The sequence below is a fragment of the Mus musculus genome, chromosome 11 (assembly GCF_000001635.26).
Source record: "Mus musculus strain C57BL/6J chromosome 11, GRCm38.p6 C57BL/6J".
NCBI lineage: Eukaryota > Metazoa > Chordata > Mammalia > Rodentia > Muridae > Mus > Mus musculus.
In genome coordinates, this window is record NC_000077.6 from 116407420 (window position 1) to 116422862 (window position 15443).

General features: G+C 48.4%; 1 protein-coding gene across 3 annotated transcripts in view; it reads right to left on the minus strand.

The window, feature by feature from the left end:
- The window catches only part of Rnf157 (ring finger protein 157), a 77047-nt gene extending 71075 nt beyond the window's left edge, over window positions 1-5972 (minus strand). For 2 of the 3 annotated variants that reach the window (XM_006533104.2, XM_006533103.3), the window contains exon 1: window positions 5278-5972. In XM_006533104.2, the coding sequence (XP_006533167.1) occupies window positions 5278-5365 (88 nt within the window). In that variant the 5' untranslated portion in view covers window positions 5366-5972. The remainder of the gene's footprint in view (window positions 1-5277) is intronic. The other variant, NM_027258.1, reaches the window with a different exon arrangement.
- Window positions 5973-15443: the final 9471 nt, after the last annotated feature.

Consider the following 15443-nt stretch of genomic DNA (forward strand, 5'->3'; position numbering starts at 1 on the left):
CAGAGTTTCTCTGTATAGCCTTGGCTATCCTGGAAATTGCCCTGTAGACCAAGCTGCCCCTGGAACTCAGAGATCTGCCTGCCTCTGTCTCTCAAGCACTAGGACTAAAGGTGTGCGCCACAGAGTCCAGCTAATCCGGTTTTCATGCTATTACAGAAGTTCTTCGTGTATTCTAGGTAGAAATCCTTTACTGTAGGCATGACTTGAAAATGTTTCTTTCCGTTCTCTCTGGATTGCCTTCTCACGTTATGACCCATTTTTAGTTAAATTTTTGGCTGAGGTTTCCACCCCTGCTGGTGTTAGTGCACGGCTATTCTCACACACCAAGCAAGGACTCTGCCACTGAGGCACATTCCAGCTTATAAATGGTCAAAGTACAGCGGATTATCTGCTAATACAAAACTATCCCGACACAATTTCTTGAAAAGCCTTTTCCTCTTCACTGTTTTATTCCTCCGCACAGACTGTTTTTGATAAACTTATACTCACGAGGAGAGGGGGATGGTCGGGAGAGGATTCCAAAGCCAGTAAGGCTACATGAATACAGGAGACTTTCTCAGAAAAGGTCAACTGAGAATAAATGCATTTATTCCTTGTTCAGAATTTTCTCCCATTGATCTAAAATATGCCCTTGTTGTAATGAAATGATACCATATTGTCTTTTAAAACATCTTTTAAAAAAGATTTAATTTTTAAAGTGTGCGTTTGTGCACCCATGAGCACACAAGCACATGAGTGTACATGCCCAAGGAGTTCAAAAAATGGTGTTAAATTCTCTGGAGCTGAGGTTACAGGTGGTTGTGAGCCACCCTGTGTGGGTGCTAGAAAGTGAATTTGGATCATCGGCAAGAGCAGTCTAAGCTCATAACTGTTAAGCCATCCCTCCAACTTGGTTAAGAACACTTTTAATGAGCCGGGCGTGGTGGTGCATGCCTTTAATCCCAGCACTCGGGAGGCAGAGGCAGGTGGATTTCTGAGTTCGAGGCCAGCCTGGTCTACAAAGTGAGTTCCAGGACAGCCTGGGCAACACAGAGAAACCCTGTCTCGAAAAACAAAACAAAAAACAAAAACAGAACACTTTTAATAGCACTAAGGGCCCTGTGTATACCGGGCAAGCATTCTACTTCTGAAGCATATTCCCAGCCTTCATATATTGTATTAATTTCTCTATATATACAGCTATTTTTAAGGTTTTGAAAAGCTTTTTAAAATGTATATGAACCTTTTGCTTGCATATGCCACATGCATAAACCACGTGCATACCTGGTGCCTGAGGAGACTGAAGAGGGCACTGGTTGCCCTGGGAATAGGATTAAGAATGGTTGTCATTATATAGGTACCGGGGATTGAACAGGGTCCTCGAAAGAGCATTCAGTGATTACAACTGCTGAGCCATCTTTCACACCCTTCTTACTATTTATTTTAACATCAAGAAGTTTATCGTCAGCTGCGTCCCAGGACAGCCTGGGCTACAGAAGACTCTGTCAAAAAGGTACGGGTAGTGTGTGTGTATGGCTCTGGTTGCATCCTAGTTGGTAGAACGCTAGCTTCTCATCTCTCATATGAATAGAGCCCTGGATTTGCTCTCCTGCCTGTAATCCTAGTACTTGAAGGTGTGCGTTAGTGTGTGAGGAAGGCCAAAGAGTTCAATGGCTTCCTCGGCTAAATGGTAAAGTCAAGGCCAATCAGGGAGACATGAAACCCTGTCTTGGAAAAAAAGAAAAATGATTGCCAAAGGCAGGTCTCCTTTGCTTGCTCCTGGTATCAGCAGGGAAATGGTCAGAATCACACATCCACTATGCTCATTTCCTGTGGAAGTCCTTCATCAGCTGGAGGAAGTTCCTTTCTAGGTCTAATTTGGCAAGTGTTGTTGGTTTCATTTTGTTTATTTTAGTTTGGTGGGTTTTTTTTTTTGGGGGGGGAGGGTGTTTCCAGATAGTTTTTTGTTTTGTTTTGGTTTTTTTGGTTTTTCGAGACAGAGTTTCTCTGTGTAGCCTTGGCTGTCCTGGAACCCAGTCTGTAGACCAGGCTGGCTTCGAACTCAGAAATCTGCCTGCCTCTGCCTCCCAAGTGCTGGGATTAAAGGCGTGATCCACCATGCCAGGCTAGTTTGGTTTTTTGAGACGTGATTTCTCTGGCTAGCTCTGGTTGTCCTAGAGCTCTCTATGTAGACCAGGCTGGCCTCTGCCCTCAGAGTGCTAGAGTTAAAGATTTCTAATCACAGATAAATGGAGGTTCCTACAAATGTGTTGTCTGAATCTACTGATTACAACCATGCAGCTTTGTACTTTATTTACTGATATAATAACAGTAACTGATATCATAGTTTAAATAGAGTTCACGCTAATAGGACAGGGCCTGTGTGACTCTGCATTCTTATAATTGTTCGTGTATACAACTTACCTCTGACACTAAATGATTGGCACTGAACTTTTTGGAAGAAGTTTAATTTAAAAAAAGATTTATTTATTATATATAAGTACACTGTAGCTGTCTTCAGACACACCGGAAAAGGGCATCAGATCCCATTACAGACGGTTGTGAGCCACCATGTGGTTGCTGGGATTTGAACTCAGGACCTCTGGAAGAGCAATCAGTGCTCTTAACCACTGAGACACCTCTCCAACCCGAAGTGTAATTTTTAAATAGTGATTATTTTAAGACTGTATAGTTATTCATTTTTAAATGTATTCCAGCACTCTTGCAACAATTAAAAATTCTAGCTTAGCAAGACTAATTAAACAGCCAAACACTGTATTACACCTGAAATCCTTATCACTTCAGAGCCCAAGGCAGAGATCTCAATAGTTCCTGATAAGATAATAGTAAGATGGTGACTCAAAAAAAAAGGAGAAAGAGAAAGAAAGAAAGAAAGAAAGAAAGAAAGAAAGAAAGAAAGAAAGGAAGGAAGGAAGGAAGGAAGACAGACAAATTAAGAGAGAGATTAAGCCGGGCGTGGTGGCGCACGCCTTTAATCCCAGCACTCAGGAGGCAGAGGCAGGCGGATTTCTCAGTTCGAGGCCAGCCTGGTCTACAAAGTGAGTTCCAGGACAGCCAGGGCTATACAGAGAAACCCTGTCTCAAAAAACCAAAAAAAAAAAAAAAAAAAAAAAAAAAAAAAAAAAAGAGAGAGAGAGAGAGATTAAAAGAGGGAGCCGCTAGTTAAGAGCCCATGCTGCTCTTGCAGAGGACACAAGTAGTTTAGTTGCCAGCTCCCACACTCAGTAGCTCACAATTGCATACATGCCTATAACTGCAGCTCCAAAGAGTCCAATGCCGCTGCAGCCACACACATTCACACATAATTAAAAAAAAATAGATTCTTTTTAAGAGGAAGCTACTATGGTTACATTCTAGATTATCAACTTGCCTAGTTGATAATTTGCAGACATCCTTGGCTACAAAAATCACTCTGAGGCCACCCAGTGCTAAATAAGACCCTGTTTCAAAAACAACACTAAAAAATGAAGAAGTAAAAATGAGTTAAAATTAGGTAAAACATTTCAGAGATTGGCAGAGTGGGGAGCATTTTTGAATTGTTAAATACTAAATGTGTTAGTTAAGAAAGGCTTTGGAGCCAGATGTGGCAGCTCACCTTGTAATCCTCCTGTTTGGAAGGGGAGGCTAAGGCAAGAGGATTAAGTGGAGGAAGGGTAAATATTCTCCTGAGGCAGCGGACTCTCTCACAAACTCCAAGCTCAGCAAAGCATGCTCTATCTTCTGATCGATAAAAGGCTAAGGCACTTAAGAGGAAAAACCCAACTGCTGCTGTGCTTTTTAGTTTTTTTTTTTAGGCAGGGTTTCTCTGTATAACCGCCCTGGCTAGAACTCGGTTTGTAGATCAGGCTGGCCTTGAACTCACAGAGAGATATATACATACTTGCCTCCCAAGTGCTGGGATTAAGGCGTGCACCACCACACCTGGCTTCATATTTGTGTTTTTAAAAGAACAAAATGCTAGTTGGGTATAGTGGCTCACATTTGTAATCCTATGGCTGGGGAGCGGGGCTAGATCAGCCTCCTTTTTGTTGTTGTATTGGTTTTATTTTGTTTGAGACAGTCTCACTGTGTAGCCCAGGCTGACCCCAAATTTAACAATCCTGCCTCAGCCTTCAGGGCACCAAGATGCAATTTTAATAGATAAAAGTAACCATGCGGTCATTATTAGCAAGAGGTTTATTAAAAACACTAACAATCGCTGCTTAATGTCAGACCTCTCTAAAGTGGTTCTCACTCATTTCTGCTAGGACTCATTCTCTGGCACAAAAGCAGCAAGACAGGGAGCTACTGGCACTCACTCCGCAGGGAGGCAGGTTCATTGTCTGGTCCCAGCTTCCACCTGGCAGAAACTGGATGTACTGCTGAGAAATCAGCTCGACTCATTAGCATGTCTTTATTCTACCAAGAGAGAATGGGACCCTGTCCAATTCTGACACCTCACTCACTACTCCCGCATCAAAATCCACACCAGGTCCTCAAGCCAGAGGGAAGGTGGTAGACACGAGTCCCGGGGGTCTTGAGATCAGCAAGCAAAAAAAAATTTTTTTTAGATAAAGGTGATGATAAAGGACATGTAGCTGGGTCACTCGCCAGCAGCTTGAACAGCAGTCCTCACTCAAGTGGACTACTTTCTCATCTGCTGTCAAAACTCTCCTGCAATGCTGATGCTGATGGAGGCATTGACTGTTTCAAGTGACAGTGTACGACAGAAAACACTTTTGCTCTGTCTCCAGCCATCTCCTTGACAGAAACTAGGAAAGGGGCAATCCAAGTGACTCTTGTCAGATTCCTACACATCTCTGTTAACTTAGTTTCTCCCCCAATCCCCGCCCTGATAGTCTCCAGAAAAGCGAAGAACTGCTTAAGCAAGTTCGTCCTCCCGCACTACTCCTCACGCTCGCAGAAACGCACTTCTAGCTGTCCCAAGGGACATGGATGCGACAGCCCGGGGACAACACCTGGCACAGGTGCCTGTCAGGGATGCCTCTCCAACCCGCAGCCGCTGCAACGCCGCATCCCCGGCGGCGCGCGTCCCTGTCGCAGAGCAGATTACCACGGAGGACGCGAGCGGTGACCTCGGTGACCCTGCAGGCACCTGCAGTCCTCCGCGTGGCGTCGCCGAGGCCCGGGATGGGGAGCGCCCCCCGCCCTGCATCCCGAAGACCTCCCCCGCTCCGCGGCCGACTCGGGGCCGCCCGGGCCACCGCGTTGCCCGCCCGCAGCATCCGACGCGCGGCCTCCCCTCCGCCCGGCCCGTGGCGCGCGCCCGGCCCTCACCGGACTTGGGCGGGTAGCGGTACACGGAATTGGACGGGATGTCCACCTCCTCCACGCCCGCGTGCTGCCGGCTCGTCAGGGCCCCCATGGCCGCTGCGATCGCGGCGTCGCCCGGGCTCCGGCGTCCGAGCCTCAGCGCGCCGGCCGGCCGCACGCCCGGTGCGGGGGTCGGCTGCCCGCCGCGGCCCGCTCGGCTGAGGCGCTGCTGCGGCTGAGGCTGCGGGGAGCGGCCCGCACGGCGCGCACCATCCTCCGCCGGGCACCGCGGCGGCGCCTCTGCCTGAGGGGGCTGCGGGGCTGAGCCCGGGGGCGCCGCCGCCGCCTCAGACCGCGTGATGTCAGCGGCGGCTAGCGCGCGGGGGGACCGCGGCGGCCTCAGCCAATGGGACGGCGGGGCGGGAGCGCCCGCGGGCCGGCCAGCCAATAGGAAACGAGCTGCGGTGGGCGCCCGCGGCGCGTGCTTCGCGCGGAGGTTGCGGCGCGGATGCGGCCTGGGGCTCGGCGGCAGCGACGGGCAAGGGTCTGAGTCTCCCGGAGCTGCTCGGCCACGGCGGGTGGAAGAAGCATGGTCCCCGCCGCACCCGAGCGGTGTCCCGGTGGGATTATTGCTCCGGGTGCGCCTCCCCCGTGGCACCGGGGAGGCCTGCCTCGAGCTCGCGCGTCTTTGTCCCTGAATCCCACAGCGAGCCGCCCCGCCCTGGCAGCCAGAGCCCCGCCTCCTCCGCGTCTGTCGAGGTCATAGCCCAGGGGCGAGCATCCACATCCCTCATGCCCCTACCGCCTGAACCCCAAGTGCTCTGCCAACCTCACATCCCAAATGTCACCAAGACTGCATAGGGGATGTTGGGATGGTCAGCTAAGATGTGGCCATCCCTCCGTAAATGCTGTTTGTAACCTCCTTCCTGGGACAGCTCGGGTAGCCTTTAGGGTTTGGATTGGTAGGCATTAACTCAAGATAGTCACTCTGAGCCTGTCCCTTGTGAACTGTTCTCTGGAGACACTGGAAAGAGCCTTGTGTGGCCTATCAGTGAACAGTCCTCGAATCAAAAAGGGAATTTGATAGGGCAGATCTAGGACTTCCCTACACACACACACACACACACACACACACACACACACACACACAGTGGGCAGGCAGAAGACGTCATTGCTCAGTTAATTACAGACATTTATGTATTTGTGGGTATGATGAGGTTTTGGGGATTTTTTTGTTTTGTTTTTGTTTCTCTGGGGGGAGACTGATCAAGGTTCCGAACTGTTTCAGCATGACGTCAACTTTCAACAACATACACAGTAGTTTGGGGTGACTGATTCCCTTCTTTAGGTTTGTAAAACTGTTTTGTAGATCTGTCTGTCTCCTGATCTCTTCTCTTCTCTTCTCTTCTCTTCTCTTCTCTTCTCTTCTCTTCTCTCACCCCCCCGCCCCCCCCCGTGTGTGTGTGTGTGTGTGTGTGTGTGTGTGTGTGTGTGGTTTGCAGGGGTTGGTGTGGTTTAAGTTTTGTTGTTGATGTTAACATTTTATTTGTGTGTTGGCAGGGGGGGGTTCCTCTCCTGTATCGCCAGGTGATTTTAGAGGTCAAAGGACAACTTGCAGAAGTGTTTTCTCTTCAACTGTGTGGATTCTAGGGATATATCTCAGTTCCTCGGCTCCCCCTCCACCTTGAGACCAGATCTCATGTAGCTCTCGTTGACCCAGAACTTCTTGTAACCAATGTGGCCTTGAATTTCTGAGTCTCCTGCCTCTGCCTCCCAAGAGTATTTTGCATTTTCATTCACCTGAATTTAACTGACTCTGTGTTAAAGTTACTTATGAAAAATTGCCTTGGTTTTCCCCCAAGGTCCCCTGGAAGCCAGGCACCCACTCCTATCATGCACATCGGGTGATAATGAGGGAGGCCAAGTCCCTGCTCCAGACACCCTCATCCAGGTCACAGGGCTCACCTGAATTTGGAGCTCTCCCTGCAGCCCCCCAGCCCTAACCATTAGGCTTCCAGAGGTATCTTAGGGGAGAGCTGTAGCCTCCCTCTATTTTCCTTTCTCTACACACAGATCCTTCCTCACAGGTGCCAGGTGACTGCGTGTGGCTCCAGCCTTTGGGAAGTGGAGAAAGCTGGATCAAGAACTCCAGACTGCATAATGAGCTAGCTCAGGCCACATGAAACCTTGGAGCGTATAAAACAGCAAAAACCACAGACTTGCAGACAAAAGTGACACAACCATTTCTATTTTTGAGATAGGGGGTCTCACTGTGCTGCCCACCTCAGTACTGTTGATTACAGGATCCTCTGTCTGGGGCTGTGGACAGAAGGGCCAGCAGTTAAGGCTCTTCCTGTTCTTACAAAGGACCTAAGTTTGAGTCCCAGCACCCACATGGTATCTCAGAACCATCTGTAACTCTGGTTCCAGGGAATGTCATACCCTCTGTTGACTCTGGGGACCTGACACTGCACATTGTGCACAGACATACATTCAAGGGTAACAACGTACAGCCAGGTTTCGTAGTGAATATCTTTAATCTCAGCACTTGGGAGGCAGAGGCAGGTGGATCTCTGTGAGTTCAAGGCCCACCTGGTTTACATAGTGAGTTCCAGGCTAGCCAGGGCTGCATAGTGAGACCATGCCTTTAAATAAATAAATAAATAAATAAATCCAATAAACAAAAAGTAGCGACACTCATAGGACCTCAGCCTGCTTGGAGCCTGATATAGATTAATTCCTATCTCCCATAGCGCTTCCCATCCTAGAAGGTGATGCCTCCTCCCATGAGGAAATCATACCCACAGCCTTGGAAAAGTAAAGAGACATAAGATAGAGCAGCCACGGCAGTGAGGCTCCGGGCCAGGCTTGTTTTGTTTGCTTGCTTGCTTATTTAGAAAGCAAAAAGCAACTTTATGTAGATTGCAGCTGGGGGGGAGGGGCTAGCAGCTCATGTGGAATTCTAGAGGCTCTTTTGAGGTCCTGGACTATATTACCACAGGGACAAGCAGGTAGCCGCTCCGTACCCTATTTTAACCTCTCACACATCTAGAAATCCAGTGGATGAAGTAGATGTTACCTATCCCTTAGAAACCTCATCTCAGTTTCTTTGCCTAAAGATAACTCCCAGCCTGTGGTAGTGCATGCCCGTAACCTCAGCCTTTGGCAAGCAGGTCTCATAGTAGCCTCAGCTGGCCCCAGACTCTTCTGTAGCTCAGGATGGCTCTGAACTTCTGATCCTCCTGCCTTTACCTCCCCAGAGCGAGGTTTATAGACATGCACAGCCATGATCAATTTATTCATTGCTGGGGATGCTGGGGGTTGAACCCAGAGCTGCGTGCATGCTAGGCAAACACTCCACCAACTCAGCCACATCTCCTCACCGCCCCCCACCCCAAACTCATTGTTTTAAAAGTGATGATCAGAAACAGAAAGGTATAGTGCTAATTTAGAGGGAGTTCTGGATCAACAAGACTGTCTAAGTACTGAGTTTGAATTCTAGTCTACAGCACAGCCACACTCATACAGTTCTGGATGGAGCGTCCCTAGGACAAAGGACAAATCAGCTAATCTCTCCAAGGAGCCTGGGCTGGAGCTGCAGAGGCCTGCTTCCCTCCCTGGGCCTTCCTTAGCTCTGTTCTGCTCACTCATTGGAGATCTGGGCCAGGGAGAATGCCTGAGGGAGAAAATGACTCAGAGGAGAGGAAGAGCCCAGAAGCGGCTGCTATCAAGAGAGCTATAAAAATGCTTTTAACTTTAAAAACCTGGTCCAGGAAGGGTCACACACTGGGTAGGGAAGTTATGTGTGAATGCAAGTATCTCACCTCCTTTGTGTAAATACCCGCTCTGCACCATCCCCGAGAGAGTGCCCTCAGACAACCCCACCTTCCAAGGTCCTGTGGTTCCTTTAAACATCTGTGAAAGGCAGAAGTAAAAGCTTAGACAGTTCCAAGCCCTTCCCAATCATGGTCTAGGGGAGAAAAAAAAGATGGGATCCAGAGGCCAAGTAACTTCTAGGACAGCCAGTTCCTCTGAGCTTTCCATCTTGTTCCTCTGGCTTCTCTGCTTCCCATGCAGATGTGCATTTTCCGTTTTATAACCATATGCTCACTTCAACAGTTCCCCCAACAGGAAGGGCTGGGAGCCTGCAGGTGAGAGCTGACAGATACTGACTGCCCTGGAGCACAGCATTCCCTAGGCAACAGGGCCAGGGAGGCAAGCGATGCCTCTGGTGACCTATAAGAGTTCACACAGGCCCCCTGCCACTGGGCCAGGAGATTAGAGGCCTGGTCTGGATAAACCCAGATCCTCCAGACCCAAAGCCAGGGTCTGTTCAGCAACACTCATGCTCCGATCCTTTTCTTGGTGTTTGGCTTCGGTGGGTTAAAACCAACATCAGGCTGGGGAGATATAGTCCTTAGTAGAATGCTTACCTCCAAAGCAGACACGAGACCAAGAAGCATTTGGCTATGCCAGCAAGCCAAACAAGCCTTTCCTCACTGTCTGTGGAGTCCTTTTTATTCTCCCTAGACATCACATGTCCCCCACAGGTCTTGCCTCACAATGTGTCTGTGTCAGCTGACATCATTCTGCCAATCAGCCCTCGTCTGAGGAAGCAGAAACTGCAGCACACCACCAGAAGTCTTTTGGTTTTTCTCTCTTTGGAGTCCCCACAAATGGACCTCAACTACACAATGTAAGGTGGACCAATACATGCATGTCGTTATCGAAGAACCCTTCATCATGTGTCCTTCCGAGTGCTAGCTTTAGCAGAACACCCTCTCTCCTGTGTCTGCTTCAGCAAAATACTCCTTCATGTGTTTGCCTCAGCCAAACACCATCTGACAGAACTGACTTTCCAAAGAAACCTTAAGTTTCCACTTCATACAGTTGTCAGGGTTCTGATGGCTGCAAACCTCCGTTGGATCTGTTGGGTCTTTAACTTAACTCACTTTTCCAGTCAGGAGCAAAATGAACAATGTCTATGAGGCCCTAAGTAGCAGGGACTAGTGAGAGCTTAGTGAGGCCCATCTAGGGTAGATCTCTCTCTTAGCATCATGGTCCCATGAAGCCCTTTCCTTGTGGTGGTTCTGGCCTATTGCTCAGACATTTGGCATTGGAAACGTGAGGTATTGTTTCTACTCAGTGACGACTTTGAAGAAATTAGGGGTGAATATAATCATGATGAAGCCAGACATGGTAGTTTGTGTCTATAATCCAATACTGAGAGTCTGAGGCAAGATCTCTGTGGAATTCAAGGAAAGCCTGAGCTACATAGTGAGTTTCACTCCAACCTGGTCTACCAAGTGAACCCCTGTCTCAACCAGAAAGTGTGTGTATGTGTGTTGAGGGGGCTGAAGACAGAAAGATGGCTCAGCTGTGAAAGCCTGACTGCCTAAGTTTGAGCACCAGAACCTACAAGCTGCAGAGAGACAATCAACTCCTGGAAATAGTTCTTGGACCTCCACTTGTATGCCCAAGACACACACAGGCGCAAGCGAGCACACACACACACACACACACACACACACACAAACACTCACACAGACATGAAGAGAAGAGAGGTTAGGAGGTTGGTTCTGTTTTGCTTTACTGGTGTAACAGATGGTTTCAATCACACAGCAGACCTTGTTTCTGTGCCTCATGTCCACTTCTGTCTCTGCTGTCTTCCTTTGGTTTGGGGTTTGCCCCCCACCTGGGGCAGCACCTTCTACACGATAAGGTCAATGAGCAAAGAATGTGTCGCTAAGGCCTCAGCTCAGCAGCCATTCAGCTGCCTCTACACTCTTGGTGGGGGAAGGGAGGAAGGCCAACCAGGCAGGCATAGAGCCCAGCATCTGTCTCTCTTTACCCAGAGAAGCCAGAATCTGGGGGAGGCAGTGTGGTCACAGCCCAGACCTCTAACAAAATAAATACTCCACTGTGGTTGCTTAGAAGATCAAAGGGGGAAGTGAGAACAAATTCTCCTCCTTCTCCCAGTGTTTCTGTGTTTCTATTCTCTCCCCCCCCCAATCTTCCCTCCCTCTCCTTTCCCCACCCCAGGGCTACATAGGCTCCCAACCTCTCCTAGAGTTTCTTCAAAATTCCTGTTCTAGCTGGATCATGTAACTTAGAAGGAGCCTTAGAGAGGCAGACCTGAAGGAGGAACAGGGCAGCTAGATGACAGAAGTGCCCTGGACCCAGGAGTCTCCCATGCACAGCCTGTGTGTCTTTCTTCCTTCCTTTTGCTTTGTTCTTCAGGCTGAGCTATGAGAACAAGTGAACTCAAGGGAGGAGCTCAGAAATCCACCCCAAGTGTGCGTCTGTACCCAGCTGTCCCATCGCATGCGAGCAAGCAGTGTACTCCACTCCCAAAAACTCCCCCATGGCTGGGCTCAAATGGAAATAAGAAAACCACTCTTGGGGCTGAAGAGATGACTTAGCAGTTGAGTGCACTTGGGGCTCTAGCAGAGAACTGGGTTTGTCCCCAGCACCCACAAAAGGCAGCTCACAGCCATCTGTAACTCCCACTCCAGATCTGACACAATTGGGCCTCCGTGGGAACCTGCATTCGTGTGGTTCACATAAACATATGCACACACACACACACACATATATATATATATATATTTTTTTTTTTTTAAGAAAACCTTGCGAGCTGTAATTGACACCTGTATAATCCCAGCTGTATCAGGAGGATTGTATGTTCAAGGCCAACCTGTGCTAGATCCTGTCTCAAAAAAAAAGGGGGGGGGGAAGAAGGAGAAAAGGAGAAGTTGATTTAGAGACAGAGACAGCAGAGGATCCAGAAGGAATTCAAGGTCATCCTTGGCTATATAGTTTCAGATTAGCCTAGACAATATCATGAAACTCAGTCTTTTTTTAAAAATGGGGATATGGTGGGGCTGGCAAGGTGGCTTAGCAGTTAAGAGCACTGACTGCTCTTCCAAAGGTCCTGAGTTCAAATCCCAGCAACCACATGGTGGCTCACAACCATCTGTAATGAGATCTGACACCCTCTTCTGTCTGGTGTGTCTGAAGACAGCTACAGTATATATATATATATATATATATATATATATATATATATATGTCACAGGTTGGCCTTGAACACACAATCCTCCTGATACAGCTGGATATATATATATATATATATATATATATATATATATATATATAGGGATATGGTATAACTTAGTTGGCAAAGTGCTTGTCTGGTAGCATGAGGTCCTGACTTTGATCCCCAGAACCCACATTTAAAAGCCAGACATGGAGGATTGCAATCCCAGTGCTAGGGAGGTGAATCCTGGGGCTGGCTGAGCAGCCAGTCGGCCTAGCCTAATGAGCAAATAGCAGGTCCCAGTGAGAGACAGCCTCAAAAGACAGGGTGGGTGGTACCTGAGAAATGACAATTAACTTACAGACTCACCTGCACGCTCATACACATGCAAGCATGCACCCTCACATGTGAACTCAGGAGAGAGAGCTCACAGCCAGGACTACAACATGTAACCTCATTAACCCATCAACCCCACCCCCATGGTCTTCTAACCCTCCTAGACATACACAGCGACCAAAGACAAAGGAGGAAAAAGGAAAGAAGGCACCAAGGGTGAGGGTCAGGCTTAACAAGGACACGGAGCATCAGGTAACTGGCAGTCTGTCCCAGGAGAGTCCACTGCTGACTGACCAGCCGTTCATTACAATTACACATATACTCCTGAGCTAATTGCTTGTTTATATAAGTGATAAGTGCTGTCCAGTTAGGGCCCTTCAAAGAGCGTGCGGAGCCGGATGAGACAATGTACAGAGTCCATCCCTGTTTACCACCTAGGTGCTGTTGGAAGCCTTGGACCCCTCCTACGCACCATGAGGTGTGTATTTATTATTTGCTTAGTCATCTGCGGTTATCTTTTATAGTTAAGATGAAATCTGCGTCTGAAAAGAGGTCTGAGCAAGACATAGCCCACACCTGTTATTCCTGCACGCAGGAGGCTGAGCCAGAAAGTGGGAGGATTCAGGGTCGTCCTTAGCTACACAGCAAGCCCCAGTCCTGTGTGAGCTGTGTATGACCCTTTCTCAAAAAAGAATGTCCCAAAGTCAGACATGATGACACATGCTTTAATCCCAGGGTGCACCCCCATACAAAGTAGATTAAAACATAATAAAAAAATGTTTTAAAATGGTCTTCTTAGGATAGTTTTACCAACATGCATCTTTACCCAATAGCTTTGGTGGCTGGCTCTCTCTTGCTTTATGGAAGACACTTACTGCGGCCCCCCAACCCTGGGCAAGTTCCTCTGATTCCCCTGAGACCCCAAATCAGCCTGTGCTTGGGAAAAATGCTTCCATGTGTGCCCTTCCTACACAGCCTTCCTGTCTGTCATGATGAACCCCACCTCAGCTCCAATCCCACCTGCTCCATGACACCACCTATGTGCCCACACAGCCCACAGCTGACTTTTCTTCCTCAGCAAGCCTAGCGTGGGAATTCTGCTCTGTTTAACTCTCATGTTACTTACGTGTAAGTGCTCCCAAGTCTCCCAAAGCCAAAGGGACAGATAATGTGTACCTATTGTTCCCATTTCCCATAGGAAGACACTGTGGCTCACCTAGGCACAGGAAGCAGGAACTCCCCTGAGGTTTATGTGAGTCCACACCCAGGTTCCTCTCACACATGGCCAGTCATACCGTGCTCAAGGGGAAAGGCTATTCCAGCACACGGCCTGCTGGCTGCTGGAAGAGTGCTTCTCTCCGGTGGCCCACCAGTGACTCAGACCACCTCACTGCTGCCTCACTGACCCTGTGACTGTTACCTTGCTCTCTCCACGGTTACTATTCCTCCTCCTTCCTGAGACAGGATGGAACGGATTCTGGCCAGCTCTAGCATGGCAGGCATGGCTCAGGCAGGCCTTGTCCTTCTCCTCCAATTTCTCTGCCTTGCTAAAAACCCTTAGATTGCATTCCTAAAGCTACCCCCCAAGGTCTATTCCCTTACTTGGTCAGTTTCTCCTCCTGAGGCTATTAAGGTCCACCTATATTGAAGTCCATCAGCCAAAAGCCACCTTTGGCTCACCTAATCAACATACCCAATTAAAATTAAACACCTCATCGTAGCACAGGGTTTCATCCTTCTCCTGCTTCCTCTGTCTCCTGTCTTTGTCCCGTATCCCTGTCCTCTGTCCCTCTGTGGCAAATAAATCTCCTCTGTGCTGAGAACTTGATCTTAGGGTTCATTACAAGGTCTGTTTTGCTATTTTGGTTTTTGCTTTAAGATTTCATTTCTTCTTTTTTTTCTTTTCTCCTCCTCCTCTTCTTCCTCCTCCTCTTCTTCCTCCTCCTTCTTTTTAAAAATGTATTTATTTATTTTATGTATGTGAGTACACTGTAGCTGTACAAATAGTTGTGAGCCTTCATATGGTTTTTGGGAATTGAATTTTAGGACCTCTGCTCGCTCTGGTCAATTCCACTTGCTCTGGTCAGCCCCGTTTGCTCTGGTCTACTCTGCTTGCTCAGTCCCTGCTCGTTCTGGCCCAAAGATTTATTTATTATTATACATAAGTACACTGTAAGCTGTCTTCAGACATGCCAAAAGAGAGTGACACATCTCCTTACGGGTGATTGTGAGCTACCACGTGGTAGCTGGGATTTGAACTCAGGACCTTTGGAAGAGCAGTCAGTGCTCTTACCTGTTGAGCCATTTAGCCAGCCCCAGAGCTTGTTTCTGTCTTTGTTTCCTGATTTGTGCATGTGTGGTATTGTTACTGTTGCTTTTGTGCCCTAGGTCAGACTAAATCTCACCATATACCCCAGTTTGTCTCAAACCCACACTCTTTATCCTAGCTCCGGAGACTTCTGCCATCTAGGATCTCACGTATGATGCACTATGCTTGATCCAGTGGGGCCTTCTAAATTCAAATACGGAAACAAGATAGCAGCAAGTGAGGGGGCATGGTGAGAGGACAGCAAAGAGCAGGGTGTGCTTACAGCCTAGCACTTTGGAGGCTGATGCAGGAGCATTGTTGTTATTTTAAGAGAGGGCTCTCATGTAGACCAGGCCTCCAACTCACAGAGATCTGCCTGTCTGTCTCCCAAGTGCTGGGCATCAAAAGCGCCACCCCACCTGGGTTTCCTTTCTGGTTTTGTTTGGAGACAAGGCCTCATGTAGCCCAGTGTCCTTGTTTGGTGTAACCTCCCCCCTAACCTGAAGC